The following is a 21,265-nucleotide window of genomic DNA, read 5'->3' on the forward strand; positions in this document are numbered from 1 at the left end:
GCGGTGGCGGGATGGAGAGGCTGGAGGGAGACGCAAGATTCCCCGACTCCGCATCAATTTTGCCTCTTCCCGCGCTGGCGTCCTATTGGCTGCTTTCCGTGCCGCTCTCCCATTGCCTCTTCTTATTGGCCGGTGTGGCTGCTGGGTGCCGCCCCCTACTTCCTCGCGCCCGCCGCCTGTGAGGCGCCCGCCGCCTGTGAGGCGCCCGCCGCCTGTGAGGCGCCCGCCGCCTGTGAGGCGCCCGCCGCCGGGAGCTGTGGCTGTCGCGGTCTCGCCGGGGCTGCGCTTCGCCTCTACCGCCGGCGGGCTTGGGCTGTAGCCCTGTGAGGCTGACCCAAAGCTGGTAATCCCTTCCCAAACGGCCGAAGAAGCTTTTTGCTTTTCGAACGAGCGGGGATGGTGGGGACGGGGAGCGCTGGCTGCAGCTTGGGAGCTCTGGCAGAAACATGGTGGCCCTTTGGCCATGGCTACTGCCTCCTCTCTGGGTACAGAGCCAGCCTTGTGCCAGCAACACGGGCCAAATGTGGATTGGGACACGAAGGAGAGGGTGGCAGTCATGCCATAACTTGCAGGGCTGTGCTTGGGGTTAGAAGGTGATGTTCCCTGCAGCATCCTATCCTTAGCAGCCTGGCTGGAAAGCTGACTGAACTAATTGCATTTCTGTTACAGATGGTGGCTGCTGGGTGTGGGGTGGCAACCAGAGTGTGGTCATGGCAGCCGAGGCTTGTAGCCCCTCTGAAGATGGCCTCCTGTCTTCGTCAGTAGGCTTAGTCCTTGCTGACTTGGATGACTCCAATACGCTAAGTAGATCCTACCCCTGGGCCAGCAAGAGCAGGAAAAGTCAGCTGTCTCAACTCTGCCGGCTTAGAGCATCCCTGTCTGGTGAGCATGTTGCTTTGAGATTGAATTCACGTGTCGGTGGAGGTGATACGTTTCAGATGGTTTTAGATCTGCTCCCCCCCTTCCCCAAAACTAGAGGCAATAGCAATAAGTATGTGCCAGAAAGCACTTGTTCACAGAATCACCAGGTTGGAAAAGACCTTTAAGATCGTCAAGTCCAACCATTCCTGTCCTGTGCTGACCCAGATCCCTGAGCACCTCATCTCCCCCCTGTTAAACACACCCAGGGGTGGGGACTCAGCTCCCTTCCTGGGCAGCCTGTGCCAGGCCCTGACAACTCTTGCAGGGAGGAATTTTTCCCTCCCAGCTGAGCTGACCCTGCCCTGGCACAGCTTGAGGCCATTGCCCCTTGTCCCATCTCCTGTCCTCTGGCTGAAGAGACCATCGCCCGCCTCTCTGCACCCTCCTGGCAGGGCAGTGGAGGTGGGGAGAAGGTCTCCCCTCAGCCTCCTCTTCTCCAGGCTGAACACCCCCAGCTCCCTCAGCTGCTCCTCAGGGGATTTGCCCTCCAGCCCCTTCCCCAGCCTGGTTGCCCTTCTCTGCACTTGCTCCAGGACCTCAATGTCCTCCTGATGGTGAGGAGTCCAGAACTGGACCCAGCACTCGAGGTGCAGCCTCACCAGTGCCCAGTCCAGGGGCACTATCCCCTCCCCAGACCTACTGGCCACGCTATTTTTGATACAAGCCAGGATGCCATTGGCCTTCCTTGCTGCCTGGGCACACTGCTGACTCAACAAGCATGGTTTAGATTTGACATTATAAAGAAATTCTGTGTTATAAGGGTGGAACACGTTGCCTAGAGAGGCTGTGGAAGTCTTTAAGGCCAGGTTGGATGAGGCTCTGGGCAAGCTGATTTAGCAGAAGGTATCCCTGCTCATGGGAGGGGGTTGGAACTAGATGATCTTTCACATCCCTTCCAACCCAAACCTTTTACCAGGCATAGATGCTCTGCACATGTCCCTGAGCAACCTTTACTGGCTGCTATTGGACCACCCTGCCACCTTGTATTATCTAAAATGTGAACATTTTCTAAATGAGGAGAACAGTGTTGTTATACCAGTGACTGTTAATCTGGCAAAGGGGAAGAACTTTGCGCTTTACAAGGTATTCAGATATAGATCATAGAATGATAGAATGGTCTGGTTTGGAAGGGACCCCAAGGATCACAGAGCTCCAACCCCCCTGCCACAGGCAGGGACACCAACCTCCAGGCCTGGAGCTACACAAGGTTGCCCAGGGCCCCATCCAACCTGGCCTTGAACACCCCCAGGGATGGGGCATCTACCCCCTCTCTGGGCAGCCTGCTCCAGCCCCTCACCACTCTCTCTGGAAAGAACTTCCCCCTAATATCTCATCTAAACCTTCCTTCCTTTAGTTTCAATCCATCCCCCTTGTCCTGCCATTATCCACCCTTTTAACAAGCTGATTCCCCTCCTGTTTCTCTGCTCCCTTCAGGGACTGGAAGGCTGCAATGAGGTCCCCCCACAGCCTTCTCTTCTCCAGGCTGAACCAGCCCAGCTCCCTCAGCCTCTCTCCACAGGGGAGCTGCTCCAGCCCTCTGATCATCTCTGTGGCTCCTCTGACCCCTCTCCAACAGTCCTACATCTTTCTTGTACTGGGGCCCCAGCTCTGGACACAGGACTCCAGCTGGGGCCTCCCGAGGGCGGAGCAGAGAGGGACAATCCCCTCCCTGTCCCTGCTGCCACCCCTCTGCTGATGGAGCCCAGGATCTCATCACCCTTCCGAGCTGCAAGAGCCACTGCTGGCTCATGTTGAGTTTCTCATCCCCCATGACACCCAGGTCCTTCTCAGCAGGGCTGCTCTCCAGGAGCTGTTCTCCCAGGCTGTGTTGTTCTCCTTGTTCTGTCATGGTGATGGTTCTGTGTGTGGTGGAGTGATGGCATTTGGCTGCTGATGCTGCAGCCCAGGAAAACATCGTTTTACTGGCAGAACTTTAAACAATTTTAGAATCACTTGGCGTTGTGTAACATGAAACAGTGATGTGGGCACAGGTATTTCAGTGTCATGTGGAGTTAATAAACTGACTTCTGACTAATGCAGCACTTAATCAGGGTTTGAACACTTACCACAATTATATTTAATAACGGTTTCAATTTTAACTTGAGAGATTTGAAAACCCTTTAAACCCTGTTAGCTTGAGTGAAAAATGAAAAAATTGAGTGGTCTGAGTGAATCTTATGGATGTTTGCATATTTTTTTCCTAGCCTACAGACTGAGTTTAGCTGTTGCAGTGGCTGTGTTTCAAAAAGATGTTTGTTAGGAGAGTTTCTGTCTTCTTTAGGTTCAGTTATTTTATTTTCTTCTAGTTTCTTTAAAAGTATTTTGGGGTTACTTGACAGCTGCTTTACCTGCCAAGACTTTTTAAATTCATTTCTCTACTGCTCCTGTTGTAGACTGTTACAGTTACATACCTGTTCTTTATCTTCTGACAGGGGAGAGATGGAGCTCTTACTGTCTGTCTTCGCTGGCAGCTCGTAACGTTTGTGCCAGCAGAGCTGGCAGCTTGTGTGCTCGGTGGGATTCTGCCTCTCTCTCCACTTCCCTTGGAAGTTCTGCTTCCTGCTCCTTTTCACGTGGCCTTGCTGGGGGGGAACCCAGCCAGCACCTCCTGCCTGCTGCACGCAGACCAAACCAAGCCATCTTCACTCTGGATGTCAACACCATGCAGGTATTTGCTGTAGTGGCCACTAAACTAAGCAGGCCCTAACTGCCTGTGCTGAGTAGTAGGATGCCTCTCATTTGTGTGTATATCTGCAGACAATCAGAACATCATGAAGGGGTTTTATGGTGGGCTCAAGCTCTGTGTTCCTCACTGCAGCCTCCCAGTCCCTGGAGGGAGCAGAGAAACAGGAGGGGAATCAGCTTGTTAAAGGGCAGAGACTAGCAGGACACGGGGGATGGATTAAAGCTGAAGGAGGGAAGGTTTAAATTGGATATTAGGGGGAAGTTCTTTCCAGAGAGAGTGATGAGGGGCTGGAACAGGCTGCCCAGAAAGGGGGTGGATGCCCCATCCCTGAGGGTGTTCAAGGCCAGGTTGGCTGGGGCCCTGGGCAACCTTGTGTAGCTCCAGGCCTGGAGGTTGGGGTTGGAGCTCTGTGATCCTTGGGGTCCCTCCCAACCCAGACCAGTCTGGGATTCTAAAGACTGACAACATGTTTCCACTGCAGATTGTAGTTAACACAGTGTGGAAGGCAGCAGCAGAACCACAGATGTCTTGAGCCCTTCTCTCAAACAGAAAAAGGGAATAAAGAATAATGCAGCTGTGATGTGGCATGAGGGAAGAAAGGAAAAGCAGAAAGTGCTTCAAGCCTTCTGTCTAGAAACACCAACCCTGGGATGTGTTTGTGGTGGCATGAGGCCTCTTTATCTGACCCAGTAAATATGTGTTTTGCACTGGGAGAGAGAGAATTCCTCCATTTCTGTCATAATCTGAGTACTGAAAGCTTTAAGGAGCTGCACTGGTTTTAGTTTGAACTGGCCATTGGGGCTCACCCCTTTGAGAGGCATTTGATCCTCACATGGTCTTTACCCATGCCAGTGGTGATTATGTGCCTTCAGGCCTGGGTAAAGCTTTGTGGTCTGTGCTTGCAAGTGCAACTTAGTCACTGTCACCTCCCTGGATGTAATTAGCTAAACAGCACAAGTGGGTAGGCAGCTAAAAGCAAGCAGGAAGCCTAAAAGGAAAGCAGTGTCTCAAACCCCTTAATCAAGAAGTTGTGTGGGCAGAGGATATCCTAGAATAAGAAGCTTCAGTGAGGTGGCTTTGAAGATTACAAAAAGCCACTCCATTTCCACCAAGAGTAAGGGTTATTAAAGCAACAACCCAAGGAGGTGAGGACCTATTAACAAAACTTACAGCTTTTATTTTGTTGTGTTTTTTCCCCCCACTTTTCTAGATCCTGGTGGCTAATGACAAAGCCTGCAATCTGCTTGGGCGCAGTAGTCAGGAGCTCATTGGTCAAAAGCTGTCCTGTTTTATGGCCAAATCCAGTGAAGAGGCCTGGGGAGCTGTGGGAGAGGAGGAGCACATAGAAACTGAGGAATGTTCACCCCTGTTCTCAGGAGCTGTGGTATGTGCAACGTTTCAGCACACATGCAGTGCTTTTCCACTTTGGCTATTTTGCCATTTGTAGGATTTTTTTTGGTTTAAAAGTTTGCAGATAAGGGAATTCACAGGGCAAAAAGATATTTTGGGAGGCACCTGTGAGAGCCTTGCAGCTGCCAACATAAATAGTAATGATGGTAGAATTAGAAATTAAATGACATTAGATTTTTAAGCAGAGGTCAATATAGGTTGCTTGACATGGAAAAAACTGTTGTGGAAAAGTTCCCAGTTGCCTAGTCTTCTAAAATATCTTAACATCATCTTAAACTGCATTGTGCATAGGATAAAGTTACAAGTGAGCTGAATACATAAATGTCTGTGCCAAAATACCCTAGCTGGCACAAAAGAGTGGTACTGATACTTTGTCTGTAGAAAGGTTGTTTATTAAGAGAACTGTATGAGAAATGCCTCAGAATTGTTTTCTTGTGCTGCTGTGCTGAGCTGTCGCTAGAAAATGTTTGGGAAGTGGGCTCATACTCTTCAGGGTGTGCTGTTTTGGTGCTGAAATTGTGAGCATCTCAGAGATTAATCTTCCTGAATCCTCAGTTGGATATGGGGTGGTAGGGAATAAAACACCTAAGTCTGATTCATTGAAATCCAGAATGGAATGAAATGCCTGGTAAAGGCATCAATTCTAAGCTGCAGCCATTCCATGTGCTTTATAGGAGTCACTGTGTAATTCATAAACCCATTCTGTCAAGAGCATGCAAATATGATAAAAGGCCTGATAAGAGTACTGCAGGTTATAAGAGAAACACCTTCTGATCTGAGAAGAATCTCCCCCCATATGAAATTCAACTGCTATTTTTACAGCTTCAAGCATAAACTTTGTTAGTAATGTCAACTGCTGGTGAGCACCAGGGGACATCTCTAAAGTGAGGCATCTCTGAAAGGCAGTTCTCACTGCATGCACGTTCATTCCACTGAAGGAAATGCCCAGAGTCTTCCTGAGGTGAGGCCCCAGCTGGAGTCCTGTGTCCAGAGCTGGGGCCCCAGTACAAGGAAGATGTGGGGCTGTTGGACAGGGGTCAGAGGAGCCAGGGAGATGCTCAGAGGGCTGGAGCAGCTCTCCTATGGAGAGAGGCTGAGGGAGCTGGGCTGGGTCAGCCTGGAGAAGAGAAGGCTGTGGGGGGACCTCATTGCAGCCTTCCAGTCCCTGAAGGGAGCAGAGAAACAGGAGGGGAATCAGCTTTTTAAAAGGGTAGATAATAGCAGGACAAGGGGGGTGGAGTGAAGCTGAAGGAGGGAAGGGTTAGATTAGATATTAGGGGGAAGTTTTTTCCAGAGAGAGTGGTGAGGGGCTGGAACAGGCTGCCCAGAGAGGTGGTGGATGCCCCGTCCCTGGGGATGTTCAAGGCCAGGTTGGATGGGCCCTGGGCAACCTTGTGTAGCTCCAGGCCTGGAGGTTGGTGTCCCTGCCTATGGCAGGTGGTTGGAACTCTGTGGTCCTTGGGGTCCCTCCCAACCCAGCCCAGTCTGGGATTCTATGATACCAAAGCCACAGTGACACAGTCAGTGAATTATTTGCATGCCTTTGCATCTGGGTTAAAACTAACAATGACAGGGAAGTGTCTTGGCTCAGTATCTTATTTCTGTTTGAAATTCTTGCTAATTAACTGCAGTCTGAGTAACTGATCAGTGTGTCTCTGAACCCTGTGGCCAGGTGGATGTTGTAGGCCGTCTCAAGGAGAAGATCCCTGTCTCAGTCTGGCTGAGGCGAATAAGAAGCAAGGACAACCAGTGTTGTGTGGTTGTGCTGGAGCCAGTGGAAAGACTTGCAGCTTCCCTTTCCTTCAGGGCTGATGTGAGTGTTTTCCTAATGATCAGATGAAACTGCAGCTTGGGAGGGTTGATGTGCACTGTGGCTAAAGTGCTAAAATTAAAATAGTCCTGTAAATTTTCTTCCCAAGGGAAAGATTATATCATGTGACCTCCTTTTTGCCCATCTCCATGGCTACCCAACACTGGAAGAAGTAGTTGGGCTCCACATCAAGGACCTGATTCCTTCTGTGCAGATCCCTCCTCTAGGCAAAAAAATCCCAAAGGTATAGTATAAGCACCAACCCCATTCTTCCATACCCTTCCTGTTTGGAACACAGGCCTACCCTCTTCTGCCTCCTTATGTATAAAGCCTTCTTCCTTAGTAAGAAAACCTTCCCAGAAAGAAGCATAAGTCACCTGAAAAAGGGTTATTTATGGAGCTGCTATCTGAATATTTCCTAACTAGACCAAGCCCTGACTTCTCATTGTGGAATCTGTCCTGGTGAAGGACACTTTTCTCCAATCCTGGATTGATAAGAAACCATGCTGATTCTGTGAGCTCCTTAAGATTATTTTGAATTCTTCAGCCCACTTCAGTGAAGGTCTAAAGAATGCCCAGATCTTCCAAATGCCATAAAAACAGGCAGATAGATAGGCAAAAAGGGCCTTACTAATGCTTTGCTTGCTGTAAAGCTGCAGCATGGACTTTTCTGCTCTTCTTGGTCAGGCTGTTCACACAGGAGTTCAACAGTGCATTCCAAATCCCCAGAAAGCCAGACTTTGATCATTTGGATATTCCCAGGATGGGTTTGTTTCTCTTTTCTCTTCCTCCTCCTTTCTCCTGACAACATGCCTGTGTAATTTTATCTGAATACTGAAATGAAACTAAAACATTTGGGTAGCGGGAGGTTTTCTGCTTGTTTGTTTGTTTTCATTTAGAGCCTCAGGATTCAGCAAGCTGTAGGCCGATCCAGAGAGGGGAACGCGTTCCCTCTCAGTTTGAAGCTGCAAGTGAGCTCCCTGGAAGAGGCCCAGGTGGCAGAGCAGGAAGGTGTTCCACAGACAGAAGCTGGCTCTTTCACAGCCTATCATTACTCTGCTACAGTCGTGGTTTTCTCCACCATCAGTGGTCTTATTACTGTCCAGTCAAATGGAACCATCTGTGGCATCAAGGACAGCTTTGCATTACTTCTCTTTGGCTACGAGAAGCAAGAGCTGCTGGGAAAGGTAAGACAGGAGTTCTGACCCCTGCCTGAAGGCTGCCACGTCTGGCAGCATATCCATTGGAATTGTAAAGTCAGCTTTTGCACTCCTTTCTGCCTGACACAAAACCTCTGTGCTGCCTGTGGCCATGAGCCAGCAGTGTGCCCTGGGGGCTGAGAGAGACAGGTGGATGCTGGGGGGCATCAAGAGGAGTGTGGCCAGCAGGTCACAGGAGGGGATCCTCCCCCTCTGCTCTGCACTGCTCAGGCCCCACCTGGAGTGTTGTGGCCAGTTCTGGGCTCCCTGGGATCAAACAGACAGGGATCTCCTGGAGAGAGTCCAGAGGAGGCTACGGAGATGAGGAAGGGCCTGGAGCATCTCCCCTGTGAGGAAAGGCTGAGTGAGCTGGGGCTGTTCAGCCTGGAGAAAAGAAGACTAAGGGGGGACCTTATGAATGTTTATCAGTATCTTCAGTATGGGATGCAGGGGAAATGGGCAGCCCCTTCTCAGTGTCTGTGGGGACAGGACAAGGGGCAATGGCTGCAAGTTGGAGCAGAGGAAGTTCCACACCAACATGGGGAAGAACTTGTAGCCAGTGAGGGTGAGAGAGCCCTGGGACAGGCTGCCCAGGGGGTGTGGAGTCTCCTTCTCTGGAGAGATTCCAGCCCCGTCTGGACACCGGCCTGTGTGCCCTGTCCCAGGGAGCTGCTTTGGCAGGGGGTTGGACCCCATGGGCTCTGGAGGTCCCTTCCAACCTCTGTGATTCTGTGTGTTTGGTGAGTAGGCTGTAGGATGATACACAACCCCCCTTGCTGTAACTCCCAAGCCTTGAAGTGCTGGGGATCCTGTATGGATTTCAGTTGTGTGTTCTCTGTCAGACACATGGATGACTTTTGCCTCATGACTACTCATGAGAATCAGGTCCACAACAAGGGCTTGTTCACATTTGCCTCCCACCTGTGAGAGACAGCTTAGCTTTAAATGGGTTTTCCCTGTGTTTTAGAACATTACATTCCTCATCCCTGGTTTCTATAACAACATGGAGAGGATTGATGACTCCATGGGCATGGAGAGCGAGTGCATCTTTGAAGATGTTAGTTCCTGCCATGCAGCTGGCTCTGGCTGTTCTAATAAAGGTAAAAATGAATGGAGACAAGGGATTTGCCTGTGAGGATGGGAATGTGCTTTGTGTAAGCAGCAGACCTCTGTGCAGTTTTTTACTTGGATTTTCACTATAACCTAAAGCAGAGAGTGTTGTGTACTGAGGGCTCTGCTTCTGTCTTTCATGCTAAGAAGGAAAGATGTTCTTGACTTATTCTTTCTCTTAAACATGTTTAGACTGTTTTCTGTCTTGCAGTTACAATGAGTTGTATAAATGCTGTCTAAGCCTTTTAATTGTAGGTGTTTGGAATGGGAAGTGTATGTGTGTTTGGGGCTTTTTTCCCCTGCTATTTGTATGATCACCTTATTTCCAGGCTCTGCATGGTAACTGGCCTTTTTTTTTAATCCAAGTAACTAATCCAGGAGGCTAATCCCTGTCCAAGAGCTTGGACAGGAAGGCAAAGTTTAGCAGCCCTGGATTGTTTTATTTTCCTGCACGTGACAATTTTTCAGGCCAAAGGAGAGGGGAGTGCTCATGTCTGATGAAGATGCTCAGAGGGCTGGAGCAGCTCCCCTACAGAGAGGGGCTGAGGGAGCTGGGCTGGTTCAGCCTGGAGAAGAGAAGGCTGTGGGGGGACCTCACTGCAGCCTTCCAGTCCCTGAAGGGAGCAGAGAAACAGGAGGGGAATCAGCTTGTTAAAGGTTAGAGATGGGCAGGACAAGGGGGATGGAGTGAAGCTGAAGGAGGGAAGGGTTAAATTGAATATTAGGGGGAAGTTTGGCAGAGAGAGTGGTGAGGTGCTGGAACAGGCTGCCCAGAGAGGGGGTGAATGCCCCATCCCAGGGGGTGTTCAGGGCCAGGTTAGATGGGGCCCTGGGCAACCTTGTGTAGCTCCAGGCCTGGAGGTTGGTGTCCCTGCCTGTGGCAGGGGGGTTGGAGCTCCGTGACCCTTGGGATCCCTACCAACCCATGCCATTCTATGATTCTATGTTTGGACCACTTTGTCTTAATTAAGTCTAGCTCCTTGGGGAGGAGACAGGCCAAGGCAGTTTCAAAATCCTTTTTTAATCACTGTAGTCTCTGAAGCCCCAACACAAAAGGCTAAGCTGGGTTTTGTTTCTTGACTGGTCCAGACAGCATTTTCTCCACTGCATCTTTAGCAAGTCTTCTGTCAAGAGAAGAGCAGGAATTGGAAAGAAGAGACAAAGATGACAAACTGATGCACAATGAGACTAAACCAAAGAGTGGGACCAGTTTATTTTCTACTCCCTCACCTCCTGAAGCAGCATGCACGTCATCTAATAGGTAAGCATTTCATGGACTGCATACTCAGTTTGAAAAATGAAGGCCTGTGGTGGGAATCACCAGCAAAAACTCTTCACATCTGTGATGTCTTTGGAAGGTGGGGCAAAAGCCTTCTCCACTTTGCTCCCTTTAAAATCTGAGTGCTGTTTGCAAGACAGATTGAGTTTTGCCTACCTTAGATATTTTTTTTGTTTGGCTCTGTACAGCCTACAGCTGTAAAGCAACAGGAGTCCTGTCCCTAAAGGGGACCAAATGCTTCCCCCAGGCTGGGAAAGGTAGGCAGGGGGGTTGAAACTCTGTGATCCTTGGGGTCCCTCCCAACCCAGACCAGTCTGTGATTCTGTGATTCTTTGGTCAAGCTGGAATTTGTTAGGATTTTGGCTCCCTGTGACAGCAGCTTTCTGTTTCTTCCTTTTTAACTTCAAAATAAAACATCTGGACATAGCAATGTAAGAGTGGGTAGTGTAGAATATGATGGTTTTCTCATTCTTTTGTCCTCATGCTATCACTAATAACTTTGAACCCTTGCAGCAAAGACAGCACTGCTACTGATGGGCTGTCAGTCCACCACAGAGAGCCTTACCCTGAAACCTGGCTGGAGAGAATGAGAGCAGTGGAACAGTACAGAGCAGTGGAAGCTGCAGGGTCAAGTAATTCTCAGAAGATGCTCTCTGCAAGGTGCTCTCTCACATCATCTGGTTCAGAAGGGTTGGATTTAGGTGAGAGCATGAAGGCTGCAGTAAGAAGCACAGATAGTGCAGTAGCTGCTACATCTGAGACTGGGAATGCCAGCCAGACTTTCATCTTGCCTAACCAATTACAAGCTCATCATCAAGATCTCAGGGAAGTAAATTGTCAGCAGGTCTCTGTGTTAGCATATGAAATGCTGAAGCATCAGCCCTCAGCTGATGCCTGGGGACAAGCTTCTCCAGAAAATGTTGCCTGGTCACCTCTTTGTTCTAGGCAAGAAGACAATGCAGATACAGCTTCCTGTGGCCTGACTAAACCACCACCTGGTGCTCCTTGTAACTCACCTGGAACACCAACAATGGATGAGCCACAGCCTGGGACAACACCAGACTGCAGACAAGACTTTCAGAGCCACACAGTTCCAGGACAGTTGGCAGAACCAAACTTGTTGTGTGATGCAAAACGTTCCAGTCCCAAGTACAATGTCACTGAAAATGGCCTGCTACAGGATGCTTCATCCTGCCTTGCCAGTGGAAGAAATACTGTCCCTGATGTTTGCTTGGGAGATAAATGGGGTCACAGTGCTTCTGTGCCAGGAGCTGCTGTAACCTCTGAGGGTGTTAAAGAACCAGATGCTGAGCTGAACTGTATTTGCTCTGGTCTGGAGGGACTGGGTCTGAATATCGATGTCATGGGGAACTCAGGCAACTGTTTAGGGATTGTTTCAGGAACATTCTCCTCTCAGGAAGTGGACTCAGCTGTAGGCAACGTGCTAACTCAGAAAAACAGTGCTTTTTCCACTGGACAGGAAAAGCAGCTGGTGAATGATGTGGCAGAAGGAGATGGTTCTGAGTGGCTGTCCTCCCCAAGGCATCTAGAAAACTCCAGAGTGTTTCTTGAGAAGCCTGAAACTCTTGCAGAGACTTTGGGGGACAACATCAAAAGAAGGCCACTGGAAAGCAAAGGTAGTCCAGAAGAAGACTGTCAGCTGCATGGGCTGCAAAATGTGGAGCTAAAAGCAACATCAACCCCAGTGAAACACGAAGGAAGGCTCAGTCCAGCAGCTCCTTTGTCCTTGGAGATTCTGGAAGGCAGCTACACTGGGAATTGCTGTCACAGAGATGGTTCACAATTAAGTAAGTTACACTTATTTATCCTCTTACCAAAGGTCTTAGAGGGATACTCTTTTTTTCACCCACATTTTTGCAGAACACAAACAGTTCTGGTTATAAACTCACAGTGGAGAGAAAGGAAGAAGCCCTGGCACCTAGAAGAAAAAAACAGCCTACTCAGATGGTATTGGAAAAGCAGGTGGTGTGACATGCAATGTTACTAAGAAATTAATCCAGACTAATAGTCAGAAATGTTCCTAAAATACAAGTAAAAGATTTGAGCCTGATAACTTTTCATGAACAGAAAAGATAAACTCCACTGTAAAACTTGTATTTCAATTTTGTAATGACATGTGTTCCATTCACTCCTTCAGCTGAATTTGATGTCTTGTGGCAGAAAAATCCCCTTTTTTGTGTAATTTGGAGTAACAATGTGGAATTAATTATCACAATTGGATGGTGACAGAAACTTCTGCTGGGGGCTGGGGACTATGGAGGCAGCTGCCAAGCATCTCTAGAATAGTTGTGCTGTTGTCAGGCCCTCTGATGATTCCTTACTAAGTAGGTGTTCCCCAATGAATAATGGAGGGACTCACTTTATGAAGCAGCTCAGAATTCTGCCCTAAAATGTCTCTTGTTCAAAACTGACAGTTTATTTGACTGGCTTTTAACTTTTTCACCTTTTTTTACAGGTATACTCTTTGAAGTGAAGCAGGTAGAACTGCAGGGCCCTGCCATGCTTTTCTGCATTTGGGTGGTGAAAGACCTTCTGCAGAGCCACAGGGAAGCTGTAGCAAAGACTCAGCTGTTGCTCTCCAGTCTGGCAAGCTCTTCTCAGTCTACTGCAGATCTTTCAACACACAGTCTTGGAGAAGTAAGAAATTCTGCCATTGAGTAATGCTGAATATTTCTCTCCTTGTTTGACTGCTCAGCTGAAGTTGAAAAGCTTAAGACTATTGTCAGGTGGTGGTGGATGGCCACTGCTGTTTCATTGTTCCAAATTTTTATGTCAAAGGAAATGTTTCTTTGCCCTAAAAGGGACAGAGTGCTGTTTAGTACCTTCTTCTGGTGGGGTGTGTTTGGCTTGGTGTAGTTACCCTGCCAGCCTGAACAGCGAAAGCACCTAGTTTGTTCTTGGGCTGGCTGAAGTACATCTGCAATGGATGAATTTTTAAGTCCCTGTAATCACACTGGCAGCAATGACACACCACCAGTAAAAAAGGAAACACTGTGTTGAGTCTGGTTTGCCCAGGACAGTAATTGCAGAGTGATCCCTCTGTCCTTATCTCAACTCCTGAGCCTCTCAATATCTATTTTATCCCCTTTCCAGCTGAAAAAGGGGAGTGATAGAGCAGCTTTGGTGGGCATTTGGCCTCCAGCCAGGGCCAAAACACCTCACTACTCCTGGAGCAAGAACAACTTCTGTTATGTTTAATTTCTCATGCAGTGTTGCAGGCCTTGGTAGGAACTTCAGTAGTATTTCTCCACTAGGGATTTTACAGAGGTATTAAAATTCAAGGATGCCTTAGACTTGTTCCCTCTCCATGTCTGCAAAGAGATCAGTCCATAGAACTAAAATGCCATCTTACCAGAAAGTTTGGGTAAACACTGGTAAATTAATATCTCTTATATCCTAACAATTTTTAGGTTTCTGGGGCAAATAGAAACAGCCAAATTTGTAGACGGGGCTTAAAGCAGAACCTTTCTAGGTCTCTCCATCTAGAATATGCTTGTCTGGAAGAATTACAGCATTGAAAGCAACCTGCTTTTTATTTCTCCAATAAAATTATCATTTGGTAATGATATTACCAATTAATTAATTTTTCTCCTTGCACAGATAATCTTGTGTGAGCACCTAAAGTGTGTATGTATCTGTTTTCTTTACCTTCCTGTGAATTAAGCAGCATAATTTAAGTATGAATTAAGTTGACTGTTGACTTAACTTGCCTCATGTGGTGGTGGTTACAGCTCTTGCTGCCAAAACAAAGGAGGTGTCCTTTCCTTTCAGCACTCCCTTCATTTTATGAACATGATTTCTATGGCTTGCTCTTTTCTTTTTCTCTTTCTAAACCTGTACCTAGGCTATCCAAACGACTTCACTTTTTGAGAGTTCCCAAAGAGCTGAAGAGCTGGAAGGATTAAAGGCATGTGAGGGGGAATACGCCCAACATTACCACACTCTCGCTCTTATTGGCAGAGGATCTTTTGGCTTTGTCTGGACTGCCAGGGGCAAGAAGGATCACCAAGAGGTTAAATATTCCTTTTCTATCTCATTGCAGTAATGTACAGTAGACATGCTGAGGTTGTGGGACCCTCTGCCAGCAGAAGTAGTTTGGGTGTTGAGAAGCAAGCTGGGGTGTTTCTCTGCATTGATGGCAAGTGCTTGTTTCCCTCCACTGTACCCCTATGCCAGAAGTCACTGCTGCTTGAGTTGCTGAGAGAGCTGGCCTGTCAAAGCCTTTGGAACCCAGCACATCAGTCAAATCAGTATCCTCTGCTTCTGTGCATTGCTTGGCTTCTCAATTGGCTTAAATGTGTTTAAAGATACTATAAGCAAGGTGTGTTGGGTTACCTCTGACTTTCTAGTACTATGATTCACTAAGGTTTTCCCTGGAAATGAACTGACCAAGCACTTAAAGCCATGCTTTCACAGGGGATGCTGAATGCTGTTGTCTGTGTAGGTTGTTGTAAAGTTCATCTGGAAGGAGAGGGTGCTGGAGGACTGCTGGGTAGATGATCCTGATCTGGGGAGAGTTACTCAAGAAATAGCAATCCTTTTGAAGCTGCAGCACCCCAACATCATTAAGGTACAGTGTGAACATGTTCCTCTGAATGCTTGGTGTCTCATGTTCCTCTTCCAGAGTGAGGAGGTGTCCTGTATTAAAGCTACCACCTTTTCAAGAAAGAAAGGAGCCTACCTATCTGTCCTGCTTTGGTTTGGAGGTTATGTTACAGCAGACTATTGCTTGTTTTGACACTTTTACCCCCAAAAACTGATGTAAACATCTACCTGAAGGTGTTATGAACAGGAAAAAGATGATTTCCAGATGATTGGAAGTGTGATGTCACATGTGGACATGTTCAGCAAATCTGGATGCATATCTTGATTCCTTTCACTTCCTTTTGGGGTTGTTGGGGGGTTTTTTGGTGCATGGGGTTTTGGTTGGTTGGTTTTGTTCCCCAGAAAGAGAATTCTTCTTGTTTTAATGATGCTCTCTTTTCAAGCAACATTTGTGCTGTGTGAGAGGAGACTTCAGTCTCACAGGTTGTTGAAATCTCCCAGAGGGGAGCAGTGTTTGTTCAACACAAACCCACAACAACAGGCAGTTTTGGGGTGAAGCATGGGATTGACACAGTCTGTTACTTACAGGTGCTGGATGTATTCCAAAACGAAGACTTCTTCCAGCTGGTGATGGAGAAGCATGGATCTGGTCTGGATCTCTTTGCATTCATTGATAATCAGCCCAGGTTGGATGAGCCATTGGCAAGCTATATATTCAGACAGGTGAGAGCTGGGGGGGGGAGCACAGCTGCTCCATGTGGGTAAGATAAGAACCAGGACCCTCCTGCCCCTAAAAGAACTGCTGGCTGATAAGCAGGCATGCTCAATACACAGAACTTTCCCTTCTTATGGGGCAGGGCTTATTTCTAGCTGACTAAAATGCTACCTGCAGAAACCTGGAACAAAGCAACCTGTCCAGGACCTTACTTCACCTAGGGGGATCCCTATAGAACCATCCACTTGCTGTCCCATCTATTGCCCAGTGTTTCTTGGCAGTTCAAGCACACCCAAAGCTAGTGCTTTGGTTAAGTTTACACACAGATGTTACAAGGTAGTACCCTCCCAGTGGTGTGCAATTAGAGGAGTAACTGCTGTGTAACACCTTCAGTGGCTGTGGAGGAAGGGTCTTCAGCTGGGGCTGGGGTCATCTTGACCTGTGGGTGTGTGTCAGTTCGGTTTGGGAAAGCTGGACCTTAGTTTTCAGTGCCCAGCTGGCTCTGTGTGCATTGGATGTTTGGTCTTCCAGGACAGGTACTTTACAGGTGTTGCTTTCAGTACCTCCCTTTGATCCTTTCCCTAGCCATGCAGTCCTTATCCATCATGTAATACAGAGCTGGCCTTAGCTTTACAGTTTGATGATAGATACCAGCTTCTGTGGCAGCCCACACCCCCGGGGCCTGGATGCCTGTGTAGCAGTCACATTTCCTCTGTGGGAGGAGGAGAGCATGGGGAAGTTGCTCCTAGCCTCAGGCTGTCCCTTAGATCAAGGGTAAAGATCTAAAGGTTTTAAGGCACCTAAAATCAAGGTGTGATCTTGGATTTTAATGTGGTGTCATGCAAACCAGCTCAAGGTGAGTCAGGAGTTTGCCTGAGAGCTGACTTGTCCTCTGTTGGTTGGGTCACTGCTCTCCACAGCAGCAGTCCTCAGGTAACTCCCCCTCACTGTGCTTTGGAATAAACTCTTTGCTCTGAGGCATGCAAGAATTCCTGTGTGCTGATAACCCAGATGGGAGTGATGCACCCTTCTCTGTGCCTGCTGTGCAGCCCAGGGTGCCTTTAAACTTGGGGGGGGGATAAGCCCTTTTCCTGACCCCACCCCAAGTTTGTAGGGGGTGCTTGGTTACCTCACACCAGTGCCACGTTCCTCTGCAGTGAGACCTTGGTGTTCCAGATAGAAACTCTTCTTCCTCAGCCTCCTTGCTCAGATGCACTGTCACAGGGATCACGATTGTCTCCAAGGTGATACAATTCTGAGGCTGTTTTTCATTCTGGCACCACAGCATGAATCACCCAGAAAGAAGAAGGGGATTTAGGAGTGACTGTATTATTTATACCAAACTTCACCCTTCGCTGCTTTGTCATCCTGCAGCGAGGAAGGAACACAGCAACATCCTCCTGGAGAAAACAAAAGGACCCTCCCAGTGAAGCTGGGATAAAAATAGAGTAACCTGCAGGGCTGTAGCAGTAAGCACTGGTGCTCCTACCCAAAAAAAACCTCAAGCACATCGTGACTGCAGCATGCCATCTTCCCCCACAGAAGCTTTAAGTTCTCCTCCCAGGAGCATTGTAATGCAGTGCTGACAGGCATGCCTGAGGGGGTTTCCAGTTACCCAAATTAGGATCTGTTTCTTCTTTCTGTAGTGTCAAGACCAAGCCAGATTGTGGCTATTGGAACTCTGATGCCATATAGAGTATCTGGAAGGACACCCCTGTGTAGTAACACCTAGTTCTTTCTCCTTCTTTCAGCTTGTATCAGCTGTCGGGTATCTCCACTGTAGAAACATCCTTCACAGGGATATCAAGGATGAAAACATCGTCATTGCTGAAGATTTCACAATTAAATTAGTGGACTTTGGTTCAGCTACCTACCTGGAGCCTGGGAAATTGTTCTACACCTTCTGTGGGACAATTGAATACTGCTCACCAGAAGTGCTGTCTGGAAAACCGTATGTCACCCTCTGAAATGTCGTGTCTGTGGCACTAAAAAAGTGTGTGTGCAGGGCTGGAATGAAGAAGCCCAGCTGTGTTACCACCTAGCTAGAGTAGTTAACCACAGAGAACCCCAGTGACATGTAGGGCACTGCAGTGACAGAAATGACTTGTAAACCTTTGCATGTAGAGCTGTTTCTAAGTCTGTGACAGGCTCTCTTTCTCTGGTCAGCTGTTTTGCAATGCTCAGAGGAACAGCTGCCCCCCACAGAGCTGAGCTCAGGAATGAGCCTGTGCTTTTAATTTCCAGCCTGCAGGAATCACAGAACCACAGAATGGTCTGGGTTGGAAGGGACCCCAGGGATCACAGAGCTCCAACCCCCTGCCACAGACAGGGACACCAACCTCCAGGCCTGGAGCTACACAAGGTTGCCCAGGGCCCCATCCAACCTGGCCTTAAACAACCCCAGGGACAGGGCACCCACCCCCTCTCTGGGCAGCCTGTTCCAGCCCCTCACCACTCTCTCTGGAAAGAACTTCCCCCTAATATCTAATCTAAACCTTCCCTCCTTTAGATTTAATCCATCCCCCTTGTCCTGCCAGTCTCTGCCCTTTAACAAGCTGATTCCCCTCCTGTTTCTCTGCTCCCTTCAGGGACTGGGAGGCTGCAGTAGGTCCCCCCAGAGCCTTCTCTTCTCCAGGCTGAACCAGCAAGAAGAGTCTGGATGAGTCACAGTGTGACTCCAGCATGTCCTTTTTCCTCACTCTTTCACACTGTGCACCTCAGCGTGCTGCCCTCCTTGTTACACCTGCACATGAAGCCACCAATACATCTCTACTAAAAGCTGCTCTTCTAGAGAGGTGGCATAAGCACTGCTGTATGGCATCTGCCCCTTGTGATGCCTGGCTTGGCACTTCTCTCCCTCTCATCTCCTCTCTTCCCTTCTCTCCTACTTGCTTCCCCATAGGAACTTTAGCAGTTTGATCATTGCTCATCTCCTCATTGTTTTTCTCTTTTCCTGTGTGTGTGTGATCCTCTGGACTCCAGTTCTCCCCTTGCAGCTTGTCTTGCTGCTCTTTCAGATGCACTGCCTGAATCTCAGCTGTCTTCTCCCTGTCCTCTCCTCCTCTGAGGGCTTTCTGCCTGGAGGCTGGCAGTCTGACACCCATGCCTTACTGTCACAGGGTGCCAAACACAAACTGTACATACAACTATGTCATCTTGCTCTCATTTCACAACTGTTTGTGTGGGTCCTTCAGCCAGCTCCTCTTAACAGTGTGGGAAGCTATGTGAGGAGGAGAGGAAATCCCTGCTGGGAATGAGGTGGAAGATAAAACAGTGCTGCCCTGGGAACTCAGCCTGTCCCAGCCTGAAGAAACTGTCCCTTTTCTCAGAATCTAGATAGTTAATATTTATATCCAAGTAACTCTTTTTTCTTTTAAAGGGATGGGAGGGGGCAAATGGGATTCCAGTGAAGTGCCTGATGTTCCACTGAAATATTTACCTGAGAGTTTTTGCTTATGGTTGAGGAAGGAGGATGCTTAAGTTCTCCTGTCACCAGATGATGCATGTAGAAGTCCAAGTGTGTGTTACACACCTGTTGGCCTTTGGTTGTTTTTCTCTTGTGGAGAAGCATAATGCAGACTTCCCAAACACATGAGATCCTTATTAGAATTCTCACAGACTTCCCATGTTAAAAGTTGGTGATAAGGGCTATCAGCTGTCTTTTTATTCCTTTTTACTTTCCTTAGCACACAATAAGGTCATTTGCACTCTGAGCTGATGCAGGTTTCTCTCTGCATAGGTACCAGGGCCCCGAGCTGGAGATGTGGTCGCTTGGTGTCACCCTTTATACCCTAGTGTTTGGAGAGAACCCCTTCTGTGAGCTGGAGGAGGCGGTGGCAGCTCTCCTGAACCCTCCTCGGCCTGTCTCCAAAGGTGAATTTTTCCTACTTCCTTTTCCAAAAGAGCAGAGACCCCTGGGGGAAACAGTAGGAGCAGTATTTATTCCCTGGAAATAAAGGGGAAGACTGGAAAAAATGTTTCCAGGTGGGCCATGCAGTGTTTCCAAAGCTGCTCCCTGAGATGGAGGAACCTTTCAGGTAAGTGCTGCAGCCCCTCGTGCCTCCAGCGAGCGCAGCTTCCTGCTGCCTGGTTTTCCTCTCAAACTCCAGGCCTCGTGCTTATTGTGATGACAACCTCTCAGCTTGCCAGGCTGCAGTGAGGTTTATACCCAGGGAAACTGGAGCTTGATGGGGAGGTTCACTCAAGTGGACAGCTCAAGGCTGAACAATGGCACTTGTGTAGCTCTAACACGTAATCTCACCCCAGCTACTAGCAGTCCCCGCTCTGTCACGTTTGGGATGGATCATTGTCTGCTGTTCAGCTGGGCCTAAGGGACACAGGAAGCAGTGGGGGGGCACACTTAGGCCAGCTGACCCAAACTACCCAGAGGGCTATTCCATATCACAGAATCACAGGGTTGGAAAAGACCTTTAAGATCATTGAGTCCAACTGTCCCTGTCCTGTGCTGACCCAGATCCCTGAGCATCTCATCTCCCCCCTGTTAAACACACCCAGGGGTGGGGACTCAGCCCCCTCCCTGGGCAGCCTGTGCCAGGCCCTGACAACTCTTGCAGGGAAGAACTTTTCCCTCCCAGCTGAGCTGACCCTGCCCTGGGGCAGCTTGAGCCCATTGCCCCTTGTCCCATCTCCTGTCCCCTGGCTGAAGAGACCATCGGCCCACCTCTCTGCACCCTCCTGGCAGGGCAGGGGAGGTGAGGAGAAGGTCTCCCCTCAGCCTCCTCTTCTCCAGGCTGAACACCCCCAGCTCCCTCAGCTGCTCCTCAGAGGATTTGCCCTCCAGCCCCTTCCCCAGCCTGGCTGCCCTTCTCTGGACTCGCTCCAGCACCTCAATGTCCTTCTGATGGTGAGGGGCAGTGGCAGCCAGGATACACCTCTAACCACAGGTCAAACGCAGGGTGACTGTGGGACAAGGGTGAGCTTAGAAATGCCAGGTCGGGGTTGTCTCTGTGGCATTTGCTTCTACTTCTGTCCCCCTCAGTGCCACAACCTGGGAGTCTCTGAGCGTTCCCCCTGTGAGGAATGCAGTAGCACAGCACTGCTCAGGGGCTCAGCAGGGAGGATTTGGAATTCAAATCTGCATTCTTGGAATAGAAAGCATGCCTCCCTGCTGTCTCCCCCCAGGTCTCATGGATCTCATCGCTGGGCTTTTGCATCCTGTTCCAGAGCAGCGCATGACTCTGGCAGTGCTGCTAGAGGATTGCTGGCTGAAGCAGCCTGTGAACCTGGGTGGTTACACCTGGGAAGAGGTGTACGTCTCTCCTGAGGCAGGTGAGGTGGCATTCTGAAGGCTTTCTCCTCTGGACAGCTCTGCCAAGCAAGCAGGAATGGTTGGTGAGAGAAGATTATCCATGGTGAGCGAGATTCTCCCCCCTGGAAGGACACCTGACGTGCAGAGTCCCTTGCCCCACGCCTGGGGGGATCTGTTGATTCACCCCTCTCAGTTTATCCTGCTCCCTAGAAAGCAGCAGACACAGGAAGGGTCCTGGTGCAGGTGCCCATGCAGACAGACTCCCATCTCCCAGCAGACAAGGATGGGCTGTGCCAACCT

The 21,265-nt window shown here is 48.9% G+C and overlaps 1 protein-coding gene across 1 annotated transcript; it reads left to right on the forward strand.

The window, feature by feature from the left end:
- Positions 1-710: 710 nt before the first annotated feature.
- Positions 711-21,002, forward strand: PASK (PAS domain containing serine/threonine kinase; the record flags this gene model as incomplete). The annotated part of the gene is made up of 16 exons (XM_084267632.1): positions 711-882; positions 3,354-3,589; positions 4,818-4,991; positions 6,690-6,830; positions 6,937-7,071; positions 7,727-8,014; positions 8,994-9,126; positions 10,226-10,397; positions 10,929-12,223; positions 12,892-13,073; positions 14,281-14,448; positions 14,881-15,006; positions 15,570-15,704; positions 17,448-17,647; positions 19,436-19,569; positions 20,839-21,002. 16 exons carry the CDS (start codon positions 711-713, stop codon positions 21,000-21,002), a joined length of 3,855 nt encoding a protein of 1,284 aa, XP_084123758.1.
- Positions 21,003-21,265: the final 263 nt, after the last annotated feature.

This window comes from Gallinula chloropus (assembly GCF_964237585.1).
Source record: "Gallinula chloropus genome assembly, chromosome: 8".
In the NCBI taxonomy this organism is placed as follows: domain Eukaryota; kingdom Metazoa; phylum Chordata; class Aves; order Gruiformes; family Rallidae; genus Gallinula; species Gallinula chloropus.